The 14,556-nt window shown below is 47.1% G+C and overlaps 5 protein-coding genes across 5 annotated transcripts; 1 reads left to right on the forward strand and 4 right to left on the reverse strand.

The window, feature by feature from the left end:
• Positions 1 to 625: 625 nt before the first annotated feature.
• On the forward strand, positions 626 to 2,540 carry K444DRAFT_594089 (putative GPI anchored protein; the record flags this gene model as incomplete). The annotated part of the gene is made up of 6 exons (XM_024878333.1): positions 626 to 1,337; positions 1,391 to 1,658; positions 1,706 to 1,775; positions 1,834 to 2,105; positions 2,169 to 2,341; positions 2,430 to 2,540. The coding sequence occupies exons 1-6, from the start codon at positions 663 to 665 to the stop codon at positions 2,538 to 2,540; spliced, it is 1,569 nt and encodes a 522-aa protein (XP_024734119.1). The 5' UTR covers positions 626 to 662.
• A 233-nt stretch (positions 2,541 to 2,773) lies between these two features.
• On the reverse strand, positions 2,774 to 4,029 carry K444DRAFT_632349 (uncharacterized protein; the record flags this gene model as incomplete). Its single annotated transcript, XM_024883468.1, has 2 exons — positions 2,774 to 3,210; positions 3,261 to 4,029. The coding sequence occupies 2 exons, from the start codon at positions 4,027 to 4,029 to the stop codon at positions 2,774 to 2,776; spliced, it is 1,206 nt and encodes a 401-aa protein (XP_024734120.1).
• A 2,288-nt stretch (positions 4,030 to 6,317) lies between these two features.
• Positions 6,318 to 7,524, reverse strand: K444DRAFT_49355 (NAD(P)-binding protein). The gene is made up of 2 exons (XM_024873244.1): positions 6,457 to 7,524; positions 6,318 to 6,387 (listed from the first exon to the last, which is right to left on the reverse strand). Exon 1 carries the CDS (start codon positions 7,399 to 7,401, stop codon positions 6,556 to 6,558), a length of 846 nt encoding a protein of 281 aa, XP_024734121.1. The 5' UTR covers positions 7,402 to 7,524; the 3' UTR covers positions 6,318 to 6,387; positions 6,457 to 6,555.
• Positions 7,525 to 7,648: 124 nt separating this feature from the next.
• K444DRAFT_534510 (WD40 repeat-like protein) lies at positions 7,649 to 9,247 on the reverse strand (the record flags this gene model as incomplete). The annotated part of the gene is made up of 1 exon (XM_024875221.1): positions 7,649 to 9,247. The coding sequence occupies one exon, from the start codon at positions 9,245 to 9,247 to the stop codon at positions 7,649 to 7,651; it is 1,599 nt and encodes a 532-aa protein (XP_024734122.1).
• A 2,205-nt stretch (positions 9,248 to 11,452) lies between these two features.
• K444DRAFT_665633 (uncharacterized protein) lies at positions 11,453 to 12,999 on the reverse strand. Its single transcript, XM_024887093.1, has 2 exons — positions 12,833 to 12,999; positions 11,453 to 12,781 (listed from the first exon to the last, which is right to left on the reverse strand). The coding sequence occupies exons 1-2, from the start codon at positions 12,947 to 12,949 to the stop codon at positions 11,615 to 11,617; spliced, it is 1,284 nt and encodes a 427-aa protein (XP_024734123.1). The 5' UTR covers positions 12,950 to 12,999; the 3' UTR covers positions 11,453 to 11,614.
• Between the last annotated feature and the right edge of the window lie 1,557 nt (positions 13,000 to 14,556).

Below are 14,556 nucleotides of genomic sequence, written 5' to 3' on the forward strand. Positions count from 1 at the left end.
CCCCGAGCTCAAGTAGCTTCGGTCATTAAGAGAAAAGACCGAACACCGTGCATACCAGAGTCCCAATCAGAAACTCCACCCGTACCAGCCTATCCGAACTTCTCCACACAGGCAGATCAATCTCGGATAATTCGGGGTTCCAAGGTTCATCCGATTTAAACGGCCCGTTTGTGGAATCTTGAGGTGGATGACGCGCAGGCTTCTTCCTGCAGCGGGGAACGGTTACTAATGGACCCTGTATGGCAGTCGCCTCGGCCTTCCCAATACCCATAAGCCACAGCTGATCGTAACCAGGAACTGGGAAAGGGCGAGGAGAAAAGTCGTTTTCAGGTTGTTGGTTACCACGCGATTGCCTTGTTTTGGCAGGGATCTTCCCCAACCCCGCACGCCACAAAAGGATGGACCCTGTTTTGGACCTGCAACTCAACATCATCCCATCTTTAGGATGATGGAAGGCTGTAATTCGTCCCGTCAAAAGCCTCACCGTGTGAAAGCAATTGGCTATGATTCAGAGAGAATAAAAGGACCGGCTTGCAGAAGGTCGCCGACTTGCGAACGCTAGAAATGGGGAGAATGAGGCACGGAAAGCGGAATTGCAGAAGTTAAAAGTCTCAACCAGCAGCATGGCAAGTCAATGACTATAATTGTCAACATAACCAAAAATGCTTTTACGAATCCTTCCTGCTCTAAGTTTCGCTTTGATAGTGGGAGCTGTCCCAAATCCCCAGCAAGCGAAACCAGGCGGACAACCTAAATGCCGATTCTCCCCCTGCTATACTCAAGCACAAATCTTGAATGACCCAAATCCTTTCATTTCGGATGTCCTTTACTGGGAAGGGAGATTCCATCAAAACAATGTCAGCTACAACAGTTACAATGGCATGTCCTACGATGGTACACTCCTCGACGAGTCTACTGGTCTTGCCACGGCAAAGCATCCATTTAGTGCTGCAAGCAAAGAAGCTCTTCAAATAATGCTCTACGCTCATGCCATGGTCGGATCTCCTCAAGCTGCTCGATTTTTGTCGCCTGACAACACTGGAGCAGCGCCGGACATGGCGATGAACATCATGGCATTGAAGCTGAAGACGTATTTGCGGTTCAACGAGACGTATCCTGGGTTTGGAGGATTTCTCCCCTGGTTTACTGGGGATTCGATGGATATTCAGCCGACTTGGGACTGGGTGAATCGAGTGCCTGCTCTTGACAACGGAGAGCTCATTTGGGCAGTGTACAGTGCTATCCAGGCCATGGAAACGAGCTCGAACCGCAAATATCAGAATTTAGCCAGGCAATGGCAAGCATGGCTCGATTACATAAAGCTGACAGCAGCAAAAGTGAGTGAAATCTCCAATGCTTTTTCTTACAACCCCCACTCAACTGGTTGCAGGTATTCTATGCAGGAAATGGCGTCGTCTGTGCAGTCACAGATATTGGGGATCAATCCTTCCCCATCAATGACCCCCGACAGACGTACAAATGTGAGGGAAGTGGGACCTTGAATGATCCATATGAAGGTGAACTCTTCACGTGGTGGCTGTACTTCTTTGGTGGCCTCTCGAGGAAGGACAAGGATGTTTTGTGGAAGGTCAAAAGACCGCAGCTCGTAAGTGTTGAGTACAAAATGGGAGGAGTGGGGCCGATCACTGTCCAGAAAGGTAAATATGGTTCGTAAAATTTCAGAATGGTGCTGACAATTCAAAAGGATTCTGGTTCTCAGCCCACGAACAGTGGAAAGTGATGGAAATTCCGTACTACGACGTTGATTTGGTGAAGTTTGTTCCCCTCTCCCCCAGAACCGGGTTCCTCAGCAGACCTCTGACCCAGAAATAGACGTCTATTCACCAACGCCGAGAGAGCTCGCACTTGTAATTCTGTTGTAACTAAGGTACCAGGGATGTTTGCCTCGGTCAACAATTCAACAGATCCGACCACTGGGCAGATCATCGGGTACATCTCAAACGCCGGCATCCCTTCCATTGCAAATCAAACAGTTCAAGAAGTTGATGTCATCACACCGTACAGTGTATTCCCAGTTGTTCTCATAGACAACGCTGTGGGCATGGTTTGGTGGAAGAATATGGCTGATGGAAAGAAAATGCAAAGTGAGTTGTGATGCGAAGCTGTGCTCCGTTAAAATCACCTGATCCAGACGCTGACAGAACCAGATCCATACGGTAGCAGTGAGTCGACCCGTGTTGATGGCACAGCCATGTCATCATTTGTGTCTTGGGACAGCAAAATAACGACGGTAAATGCAATACTTGGCGGGGTCAGCGACCTCGTTCGCCAGAAAATGAAAACTGACAGCATATATAATGAATTCATCTCAGTGACCCAGGTAAGAATAGCTCTCCAGCATCCTTTTCAGTCCTTTTAGAAACAATATGTGCGATGAACATGATGAACTGTTGCTGACTGGATTCAAGCGCGAGTATGGAGCCGTCTTCAAGAATCTCAAGGGCGAGAATATCGGTCTGTGCCTCCCAAGTAAGAAGGTCCCTGACAGAGGACTGGTAGACTATACTCAGTGCCAATAGGCACCGCAGAAGATAGCTAAATCAACTCGTCTCTGTCAAAACTCAATGGATCTCCGTAATTGATTGAAAAAAAAACCCCCCCCCAAAGCTTCAGGCGCCATTTATAATCACCCTCAGTCCTCTGAACGCACCAAGCAAAGTAAACTGAAGTATCCAAGGGATAGGAAGTAGCATATATCGTCATCCGGAGGTGGTCATTGATAAGACTGAGAAAAATGAAGGATATCTCAATGTTATACGCCAACAATTGGGCGAGGGCCTTTCTCCTCCCCTTTGAACTCAAAAATATTAAGTCCAGATAGGCGTTCTTCTAGAAGAGCAATTCTTTCTTCAATGGCTTCATGGAGTCCATGGGCAGGTTTTGGTTCTACTCCAGCCTGGAAGCTGGGGCGGATCTTGTCGCAGATCGCACTGACATTGAGGCTGTAGAGCTTGGCGGCCAATTCATCGAAAGAAATGTCCCCATATGGAGATTCGGGGACCGGAAGTATCTCATATGAAGAAGCACTTTTTAGAAGAGAGCCAAGGAGGAGAGAGTCACAGTTCAGTGCCCATTCGGCACTGTCCGTCCGTGGACAACAGATCTCTGACTGCTGGTACCTCCTGGCAGTTTGCTCAATGAAGGCATACAGATCAGAAAGAGCCTCTTGGCGCTTCATAAGAATTGTTTCTGGAAGTATGTCAGCACGCAACAAAAGTCGTACATGGTGAGCAACATACCAACGATCAGGCCGGGGATTGGGAGGACTTCTTCAATGTCCTCTGCCAATCCTTCCCAGCAACCTCGTTCCATGAGTTCCGTCATTCTTACAAACTCGTCTTCCCTTGCAAAGACCCAAGATATTCCCAGCCAGCGGTGCACGTCCTCAACGTCTTCCGTTGTGGCATATCCCGCAGGCAGCAGGTCTTCTACGGCGTCGATCCAGCCATTGGAGAAGGACTCCACAGCTTCTACCATCTGATATTTGTCGACAAGCTTGGAAATAGAGCTCAACAAATCGAGGTCTATCTCCCGGGGGACCTGCCTATTCCGCCCATGAATAATGTCCAGGATAATCGTGAAGGCGTAAGGATCGTCATCTGGGAGCGGGATTTCCGCCTTTCCAGTCGCACTGAGTTTCTGTCCTTCCTTAAACCTGCTGTGTTGAAGCATGGCTTTGAACACCGGGGAAGCTAGCATCATATGCTTTGACGAGACAAGCATATGTACCACGATGGCTGGTTCTCTGTCTGGCTCGTCTTCGTCGGGGGTGGGGTCGACCTCGAGACTGGGAGAGCCAGCAGAGTTTGCAGACGCCCCTGTATCTGGATGTGTATCTGCACTCTCAGCAGCATCTTCACCAATCCTTTCATCGGTGGGACTTCCAGCAGGCGTGTTGTTGGTGTCTTCTTCACCCGCTCCATCCTCGCTTTCCGCATCATCAGGAGGTCTCGAAAGTATGAGCAGCAGGTCGCCATCCGGGTCGAAAGTATAAAACTCCACAGCCATTGTGCCACCCTTTTCCTTGCGAGGTAGTGATTGCAGTCCCGAAGGGTTTGGAGTACCTGAAGCGTATGGATGCCTTATTCGCTTCGGTGTCGTCGGAGAGGACGGCTGTTGAACTCTTCTCGTCCGAGATTGTGCCTGTTACTTGAGATTAACTCCGCATACATAGGCAATTGTTGTCACGTAAGATTTGCCTTCTCTTTCGCTTCTCGAAGCTCAGTGAGAATGAAACAAAGGGACAAGTTCGGTGGAAGCTCCCTTGTCAGACAGACGCGCTAGCGCATTTTAGAAACGCCTGGTCACGTGTATACATCTTCAGGTCAATATTACCAGCTTCCCTGGAGGTGCTGAAGTTGAAGTGAGACTAGAGCCTGGCAATGAAATTATGCCCGAATATGGGTAGAAATTTTACTAATGTTCTGTTGGCGATCATTGTAGTTCAGTGAATGGAACCCTGGTGCTCTACTGTCTCTCGTTTCGGAACATGTTGTTCAAGTAGAATCCAATTTCTACGAACATTGACGTGATGAAAGGAGACGGCTGTGGGGGGCGATCTCCCTTTTACGCTCAGGTCCGATTCTTGGCAAGGAGATAATTGGACATCCTTTTGTCAATTGTGTGCTCGATGCAAATAAACTCTCGACTCACGAATATAACTAGCACTCTCGAAACCTCAGTACGCAGCAAGAATATCACTCTTTTTCCTTTCCCTGCCCTAATTCCCCAGCACCTTTCTTTGGGGGAGCAGTGAAGCTTGAAGGAGTTTTCATTAGGCCCCTTTTTAATTTGCAACAGGATCTTGCACACCCATCCAGCTACAAGCATTCATCTCTTCCCTACACGTCAAGAGGGGAGCACCTGTTATGTCTCGATATATGGTGCCGTATATCTCGAACTACACGATCACTGAGTGTACACTGAGATCAAAGTCCGGTCCTAGACGGCACTTCTTGCCTATTCAATTCTCCGTCGACCAACAACAATGAAGTCAAGTTACTGTAACTTCCTTTCCGTCACTCCGAGCCTTGAACCTATTCGATTCCAAAGCTTTCAAACATTCTTTGACCGAAAGTCCTCGATGGGTCGATGTCGAGTCCCTGAATATCCTGTCTCAGAGAGGCAGACCTCAACTCGAAAGAATTCTGAAGGTCATGTCCCACTTAACGATACTGCAAGTTCCCGTTACCAGGAAATTTTTTATTTGCCACATCACACAATACCTCGACCCGAAGTGAGCACAGAGTTGATGTTAACTGGTTTAATGAACTCGCGCTATGAGGACCTTCGGGAGTGGGATACATGTGTGCCTCTGTTGCACTTTTGAGAAGCGATCCAACGATGATAGAATCGCACTGAAATCGAAACGCGTCTCCTAGTTGACAAATAGTAGACAAACCCAAATTGAGCTAGTTTCCACAGTCATTCCTAGGAACTCGTACAAGCCAAGCATAGCTGCTTTTCGCCTTCATTTGATCGTTTCTATATCTGTCAACTTGAACTTTCACTCGAAGTCGAAGCACTTACCAATGATGATGTCAGGGATTGGAAGATTCTGTTAGATTCTTTGGTCGAAATCACCATAACAGTTGTACTAGATGAATCCTGTTATGGACTTGAAGATATCAGCTTTCCCGAAGATCCAGGCGATACCAAACTAGCGAAAATCCTCCCCGAAGTTTGCATAGTAGACTTCCGGAATATCTTTCTTTAGCTCCTCGATCCATGCATCAGACAGTATTTCAGCTGCTGCCATCATCTGGTACTTGTCCACCAATATCGATATTTGCGTGAGTAAATCTAGGCTGACTTTTCGGGGCACGCGACGGCTCCGGCTATGAACAATATCCAACAGGACAGTCATAGCCGTCAGTCATCTTCAGGAAATTGTAGCTCAAGCCTTCCTTCGGTGCTGAGGTCTCGTCCCTCCTTGAAATTGCCGTGTTGTAGCATAGCTCTGAAGCAGGTGATGAAACCATCATGTGCTTCGGTGAAACGAACATATTGGCGAATTCCACTTGTTTGTCAACGAACCCGGAGGACGATTCTGAGTCGTTTGAGTTCCCATCTGTCTGCGTCTTGACATTCGAATCAAAAGTGGCATCTCCGATGGAAGCAGTTGCCATCTCCCCTCCTGCTTACGTCTCTCCAACCTCCAGTGTGTCCGAGATCGGAATATTGCCTGCACTTTCTGGTGATCTCGAAAGGATAAGGACCAAGTCACCATCTGGATCAAAAGTATGGCCTTCCGTTGGAATGGCCGCCTTCATCATATCCGGGGTGGAAGTATGCTGTTGAAATTAAGATGAAGGACACCAGGTTGTGACCCGGGTTCAGAAACGGAAGCGCAAAGCAGAATCAGGACTATATGTATTAACTTAACCACATATTGACTTATTCAGATACGATTTACAAGAAATCCAAAAGACTTACTTAGCGATATTTGCATCCATAGAAAGAGGAAAACAAGAAAGAGCCGAGTAACATTCCGTACAGGACCCATGGGGTGGGGAACTCTTCGTTATTGACTGTCTATGTTCTCCCAGTACTCTGCGTCAGCCCCCCATCGACAACTATCTCCGTGCCTGTAATATACGAAGCCTCTTTACTAGCCAGGAAAAGCGCAGCATTAGCTACATCCCACGCGCTGCCCATCTTCCCCGTCGGAACCTGCTCATCCCGCACCTTACAATACCCCTCATAATCCCCACCAGCATACTTATCCGCCAACATCTTAACAAGCGGCGTATTAATCAGTCCGGGGACCACAGTATTCAACCTCACTCCCCTCTTCGCATAAATAACTGCCGTCGTCCTCGTAAAACTCAGAATCGCGGCCTTCGTCGTCGAGTACGCAACTTGCGGTTTGCCAATATACCTCAGTCCGGAGACAGAACTGATGTTAACGATGTTCCCTCCACTCTTTTGTGCAGCCATAATGGGAAGAACGAGGTGAGAAGTCAGGTACACGGATTTGAGATTCACGTCCATCTGCTTATCCCACACTTCCTCTGATATCGATGCCGGGTCCCCGGGTTCGCTTCTTCCGACGTTGTTCACTAGGATGTCTATCCTTCCGTGCCTCACCATGCACGCATCCACAAACCCTTTCATCGAGGACGATGAGGTTGCGTCGCCGTGCATCACTGTGATGTTTGTTTTCGGGTTCTCGGCTAGGATTTGAGCCTTTGAGGTTTCTGCGGCTTCGATGAAAAGGTCACAGCCAAACAGGATGGCTCCTTGACGGGCAAATAGTGTAGCAATTGCAATCCCGTTCCCCCATCCTTTCCCAATGCAGCCGATTCCGGTTATGAGAACCACCTGATCTGTCAGGTCGTGCATTTTGCGGGAGAGTGGTGGGGCTTCGACGTCTGCCATTTGTGCCGGTTCGAGATGGGTCCAGAGGTTGCGAAGATGGAGGTGCACGGGTTCCAAAAACCAATTTCGAGTGAAAGGTAGTTGTTATTATTTCTGAATATTTTGGCCGATGACGGAATCTTAGACAGCGTGGGGTAGCGGGGTAATGCATCCCGAAGGTCTCCACGTAAAACTCCAACACCCAATCACTCCCATTCCCTACAAACGCCGGCGCTATGCAAAAGGGGCGATTGAATCCCCCCTTTCTTCAAGGCATCCCTGTCATCAACATTTCCAGCATACCACTTGTCTGGCATGCTTGTTGTGATCGATCCACCTCAGTTCGTACTCGTTGATGCAGCTCCCTGATGTTCTTCTCCAGCTCCGGCGATCCACCCACATGCTCGGAATAAATATCCAGTAACAGCAAAGCAGAATCAACACAGATACTGACATATCGAGGATCGGTGATGTGTTTTATGACCCATTTGAATATTGGCTGGACGGTGTTTTCGTCCCGGCCCTGCAACGCAATTCTCATCGCGCTTCGGTGTCGTAAAGCTGTAAGGAGTGTAAGGATAGTCACGGAGGGCAATCCTGTCTCCAATGCTGTGTCCAGTGCTCGGCCGAATTTTCCTTGCCTGAGATCTTGTTCCCAAGGGGCCTGCCGCTTTCTTTTGCGACGATCAGTACCTTCAATTATAACATCAACTCCCTCTCCCACAAAATCCATGCCTCGGAGCTTCTTCTCGATACCTTTTGTTCGCTTCTTCTTATCCTTGTCGTAGTCACCCAATGTTCCATCAATCAGAGCTTGCATCTCCTTCGCTCTCTCTCGCTCTTTCACCTTTTGCTGTCCCGAAAGCTTCATCTTGATAGACAACACTCCAGACTGCATACCCACCACCAAGTGCTTGTCTTCTCGGTTCGCCCCTGCACTGATGACATTGACTGCGAGGACTGGCGAAGGATACTTAGACCCAGCAACTACATTCCATCCCGACGTCTCAAAGATCTTAATATGCCCATCCAAACCTCCACTAACGAGTCTTGTCCCATTCGAGGCCAAGCAAAGTGATGTGACCGTTTTTTGGTGGTTCTTGAGTAATTGTAGTGGCTTGCCGGCTACAAGATCGAGGATTGATATTTGGTTATCTGCCGCAGCCAGAACAGTTGTACCTGAAGGCATAGGGAGAACTGCTTCGATCGGCGCAGCATGCTTGAAGATTATCGCAGCTCTTCCTGGTATCCTTGGATCCCAAAGCCTGACCGTCTCGTCATAACTACCTGTTAATATCATATTTGACATTGTCCCCGGCATAAAAGTTCCGCTTCGCACGTAGTCTGAATGTCCAACGAATGTGGTTGTGCTCTCTTGGCTCGGGAGATCCCACAATCGGACTGTGCGATCGTCGCTTGCGCTCATGACCGTTGTCAATTCAGTAGGTGAGAATTTCGTTGTCCACACTGGCTGCTTGTGCTCCTCCCATGTCTTCAAAATTGCCCTGGAGTTTACATCGAAGACCTGGATCTTCCCTGTCTCATCACCAGCCACCATAACCCGGCCATCTCGTCGAATCTCTCCGCTGTGTGCAATATCCGCGAATCGAGTTATCGTCTTGACGAGTTTTCGGGTTCGTATGGAGAAGATCTGTACTCGCGTACCAGTAGTGACAACGAAGTGGTCATTGTTCGACGGAAGAAGGGCATTGCTCGGCGGTGGAGGGAAGGAGATGTGGGTGATGGGCGACTGAGAAGGGATGTTTTGGGAGGATCTGAACCCTTTCCAGTATTGTTGTTCGGGGGTTAAAGGAGAAGGTCCGCTGGGGAGCTTCACCTGTTGAAGCTTTGTCACCGGCGCTGCCATGTTGTGGAGGGCATTGGCAGGTATTTGAGGTGTTGACGGGAAGATGAAGCATACCAAAAAAAAAGTTCGGACACAGCTTTTCAGACGGCTATTTTTCGCGGGCGTCTAAGCCTGAAAGAGCCTAGAGATCGGCTTAAACATTCCCGTGGGGAAGTCACGTGATTTACGAGACAAGACCACTCCTTTCGGCACCGATTACCCCCCTCCCCAAGGGCAAATTGCTTCCGAAACTCGAGACGGCTGGGTGGTGGAAGTGGCGGTTCTGCATTGCCTAGAACGTCCCCGATTGCCGATTCTCTTCGCGACAGGTAACCCATGCCTTTCAACGCTCCACCGTCACCTCGATGCGATTTCCACCGGAATAACGACAGGAAAAGGTTGAAGAAGACGACGCCATTTGCTGCGACAATGAGAAGATAGATTGTCAGCCATACCTCTTTCAGCATACGCATTAAGTAATGCTGAGTTGTCATTCCTTCAGTGCTTTTGAAGTCTTGAGATGAAAAATTGTGATGCCAAATTCTATTCTATATTTACATATTGGCTTCAATATCTGTAGATGCAGCCTTCTTTCAGTCGAATATTAGAATTAGGTTCATTTGTCTCCATAAAAGTGAACTATGTTGCAAAAGAATTCTGCTACAATAGTGATATATTTCGTAGCACTCTGAGACGAGGAGCTTGGATTACTTTCATGAAGATTCAAACAACTAGAATTGCCCTTTCGGCACCTGCACAGTTGCACTGCGGTCTACGTCCCCGCCACCTTGCCATTTAGTTGGATAGAATACCGGCATGGGATCGTCTCACCTGACATAAATATCTCGTCGGCGTAATATACGCTTGCCTGAGTCCTCTGTCGATTCCGCACACTGCGCCATAGCCTAGCTCATCTGACTGCACATGTTTGCATCATGTGTCTAAACCTGCACTTAGACTTTCGGCGCCTGAAACGATTTTATACAAGTAATTCCTTAAATGCAATTACGCTGGCTTGGAATTTCCATTTACTGCGAACTTTGGCGTAAAATGTTTGGTGGCTGCATCAGGTATATGAAAACTAGTTACGCATGAGAAGCGAAGTCCCTTATTTGGAGCACTGGGGAGGGTTCAATCCCATTTACCACCCGCAATCCGGAGAAGTGCAAATAAGCCCAGCAAGTTCGCGAAGCACATAAACAACACATGTTTCTCTTACACGTCAATCCATGAAGTCGGATAGTTTTGACTGGAAGGGTTTCGAGGCTTGGTTGGCATTGGTTTTAGTCTCTAGCTCGGCGCACATTGGCCTCGCTCGTCAGCTGCCTTGTTTGTAGTAGTGGAGTCTATGTCTATATGGCCCGCATCCACTGCCGACTCTCTGTTTCACGACGGCAGCATGCTCTCCATAAATCCTACGGACTGTCTCCCGAAGGAACACTTGATATAAGCAACTGCATCAAGCCATTGCAAAATTCTGCATAAACCACCTCGAAAAGAGATAAGTTATCCATCCTCAATTCTTTCGTCATGAAAGTCCCTTCCACTTTACTCGTTGTCCTTTCCGCCATGATGGCTACCTTGCAAGGAGCCGTCGCTGCGCCTGTGGATGATAGCGACCCAGGTTACCACCTTGGAGGACACACATCACTGCACGAACCCTTGTACCGTTTGCTGATTTACTTTTAGCATTGCCAGAAACACCACGGGCATTCTTTCTGCCACTTCTGCTTCGATGACCACAATAATTACGACGGCGATGATGAAACCCAAAGACGATGTGACCCAGCTGCTCAGGCAAGTAGTTCCCTTTACCGAAAAGGCTCCAAGTGTTGGCCAACGACTATGGTTATAGTACACAAGCTCGGGGAAAGACTGGACATGAAAAGAAGGCAACCATTTTGTTAACTGCACCTAATAAGTTGTACTGAGGACCAAGATGATCCAAGAATTTCAACAAAGTAGAATGACGTGTGAAAGAAATCGCGTTTGCGGTGGAATAAATAGGATTGTTTGGAATTTCTTTGTACATAATTTGTTAATACACAGAAGCTAGAATCGCTAACCCCATAGAATGTTGGTAATCAATTGTCTTCCAGGCATGGGTAGAGTCATGTGTTGACGGTTCTGGCCAACAAGTGAATGCTCCACGTGATCTTGCCTCTCATCCCATACCTCTCCCGCTCCCAAAACGTGGATTTGAAGGTTTTCTCAAACGACATAAATATTACATTTAACGTATCGAACTGAACATAATAATATGCGCGTAAAAACTCCTTTCCCAATAGACCTTTCATTTTTCCCCTTGTTTATCAAAATTGCACCGAGTCCGAAGGGAAAATTCTTTCCCATGCAATGATACCAATATGATAACATACATTATCGAGATCAAAGTCTTTGATTCTCTTCAAGAAATTCTTCGACAGCAGTGTCTACGTCCTTGTAATTCCACCTTGGCCCCTGACCAATTGTCACTGTCAAGCCCTCCAATTTCTCAACCAGACTCGAGACGTCCCAGACAACTTGCTTCGGCTGAGGGAACCCAGGGACCGCCGTCGGTGCTAATAACTCATATTTGTCATATATCCCATGGACATTAGTCGACTGGAGTCCGTCTTGCGCTGCAAGCATAGGCTGGAGCTTCACCCAATTCGAATCCAAGGACAACCTCCATTTATTCCTCAGATACCGCTCAACATCCCAAGTTGAGAGATACTCTTCCTCAGAGCCACCCATCATCTCGATCTCACGCACAATCTGCGCCTTAATCCGCAACTTATCCTGTTCCGATTTTATCGATTCTCCGCTGTCCCCCAATTTCTGGGTTGTGCCGTGAAGGAGCGTGTCCAACAGGCCATCGAGGATGGTCTGGATTTGCGCGGGGCTCATGTATCGAAACTTGAACCGGAATATTCTGTACGCGTCTTCTGCTGGTCCCTCCCCACGGAGTGATCGCAAGCTGCGAACTATGGAGCCGTAGAAGAGGCGAGAGGCGAAGCTATCGCGACCAGCGACGACGTATGGGATCATGCTTGAGCGTTCGTGTTGTGGTCTGAGGCCCCATATACCGTAGTTGGCATAGGGATTCATGTTTGGGAAGTCCATGATGTTTGTTCCATATATCACTGGAGTCTGCGGAAGGTCCCTAGTATCACGAAGTATCGGATCGGTTTCGAAGAATGGGGGCGTAGATGATAGCGCTTGAGGCTGGAAGGCATTGAGGGACGTCTTCGATGAGGAATCGCTGTCTTCAATAACTGGATCCATTGTTGATGGCTCGATATTCTCGTCTGAAGAAGGGGCTGCTTCTAATGGATCACGTGCCGCTTTCTCCGAAAACACAATGAACTTCTTCATCGTTTCTCTCAGCTCCTTGGTAGTCTCGGGGCCGAGACTACTGGAGCTGAGGAGGCTATCGCTAAAGGCTATGAAAGTGTTTGTCATATCCTCAACAACGCCTTCGAGATCGTGACATTTCTCTTTCAGTTCAGTCACGTGTTTCTCCTTTCTTGTTCGATACGCCTTCTGTGCACGCCGCACTCGAGCTCGTTGTTGCTAGTTCATAGTTAACTTCCACAAATTCAAGATTAGCGTTGGATTGTTTGCCTCAATTGCGGGATTTTCAGAGTCCTTTTGCGGTCGACCTCGCCGGCGTGATCCTGTCTTGGCTGGTGTCGATGCGACGTCTGACCTGTCACCATCAGTGTTGTTGTTTTTCTCCATAGTTACATAGTTCTTTGGTATTTTATGAGCTATGTTCGTGTATGTTCGGTTTGGTGGATACGGGATAGGTATAAGCACGAGAGGGGCGATCCTCATTATTGAGGATTATAAATCAATCTACACTGGTGCTGACTCGGAACAGGGGGAAAACGACCAGGTGTCGATTGGGGGCCAGACTGACTACAAAGTAGAGGCACTTAGACAGGGACACCAAAGATTTAGCGTTATCTTTAAATCTAATTTTGTTCATGTCGCAAGTGCAGAATGCGCTATCTAAAGAGCATAAAATTGGGTGCTTCAGAGGGGAAAATGTAAAATGACCCCTCCCTTCTCCCCCTCCCCCGGGTGTCGATTGGGGGTGTCAATTGGGGGCCAGACTAACCTAAAGTAGAGGAACACCAAAAAATCTAGCTTTTCTTTAATTTTAATTTACTATATGAAGAATTATTACAATTTAATTAATTTTTCGTATTATAGAAGGCTTAATTATAAGCCAATAGAATATAAAATGTTTATTATATAATAAGTAGTAAAAAATAGATAAAAAAAAACACCTTTTTTTTTTTAAAGAAATAAGAAAAGTTAGAAATTTTAAGACCTTAAGAGAGCCTGGAAATTTAGCGATTAAGCACCTGGAACTTATTTACCTCGTATGCAATTATGGGTGATTGAGGGGTGAGTGGTGAGTATTTCGAAAACATGAGGTCCTGAACCTAATGATTTTGCCCTAGTGGGAAAGGAAAGGAGCAAACAAAGCTCTCTTTACAGTCCAATACCGTGGTGGGGATTTTACCCCCTGGTCACGTGGTTCAGTCATGTAACCTCCGGGCGTCCGTACAGTCCGCAGTCCGCTTATATTACCCCTCTTTCCTTCTCTGTTCTTAGAAATCAACCAACCTTCACTCACTAATTCCACGTCTCTCATACGCTGTGACCCCACGCTGTGGAAGCCCATTATCTCTATGTATTACTACTTGTTTTATATCCCCATTATAATACCGCAAAAAGTGAACATAAGAAAACTAAAGGAGTATAAACAAAAGAGGCATAGAAGATAGGGAGTAAAGGTGGCATAGATCCTGAAGAATAAGTATTATTTCTTTCTTTAATCACGTGCCAACACCTTTCATTCCTGTCTTTTTATTCTGCTTAATCGTTCGGCGTTTCCCACCTACAATTCGCCTAGCACGCCTTGTAGGTGAGGGATAGCGATACGCACAGAACAGCGATACGCAAATCTGAGATTTGGTGGGAATCTCTCCTTTTCTCCCTTTGAATTCTCACAACGCAGCGTAATAAAATAGTGTCTAAGTATTGGGAATTGATCCCAAGGTATAGGCCCTTTAGCTTAGTAAATTTTAAAACTAAAAAATTAAGGCGTTGTTGTAATGCAAATCTGCCCGATTTGACCATACAAATTTTGGTGCGATTTGCGTATCTGTTACCCCCCGTTCGTCAATACGAGCGATTGATCAATCGGACCTAAGCGAGGAGCCCGATTCGCTAATAAAAGTGCCCGATTTTAAAATAATTTATAACTTTCTAATAAAGTATAGAGGCCAAAATTTAATTAAATAAAAAGGATTAATACTTATAAGAGATTTAAA

The sequence above is a fragment of the Hyaloscypha bicolor genome (assembly GCF_002865645.1).
Source record: "Hyaloscypha bicolor E unplaced genomic scaffold K444scaffold_117, whole genome shotgun sequence".
In the NCBI taxonomy this organism is placed as follows: domain Eukaryota; kingdom Fungi; phylum Ascomycota; class Leotiomycetes; order Helotiales; family Hyaloscyphaceae; genus Hyaloscypha; species Hyaloscypha bicolor.

What these genes read in the sequence shown, in the direction of transcription:
- K444DRAFT_49355 (XM_024873244.1), bottom strand. Translation starts at nt 7,401, where the DNA reads ATGGCAGACGTCGAAGCCCCACCACTCTCCCGCAAAATGCACGACCTG.
- K444DRAFT_665633 (XM_024887093.1), bottom strand. Translation starts at nt 12,949, where the DNA reads ATGGAGAAAAACAACAACACTGATGGTGACAGGTCAGACGTCGCATCG. An exon ending in CTGAAAATCCCGCAATTGAG is followed by an intron (nt 12,782 to 12,832) that starts GCAAACAATCCA and finishes ACTATGAACTAG; the next exon opens with CAACAACGAGCTCGAGTGCG.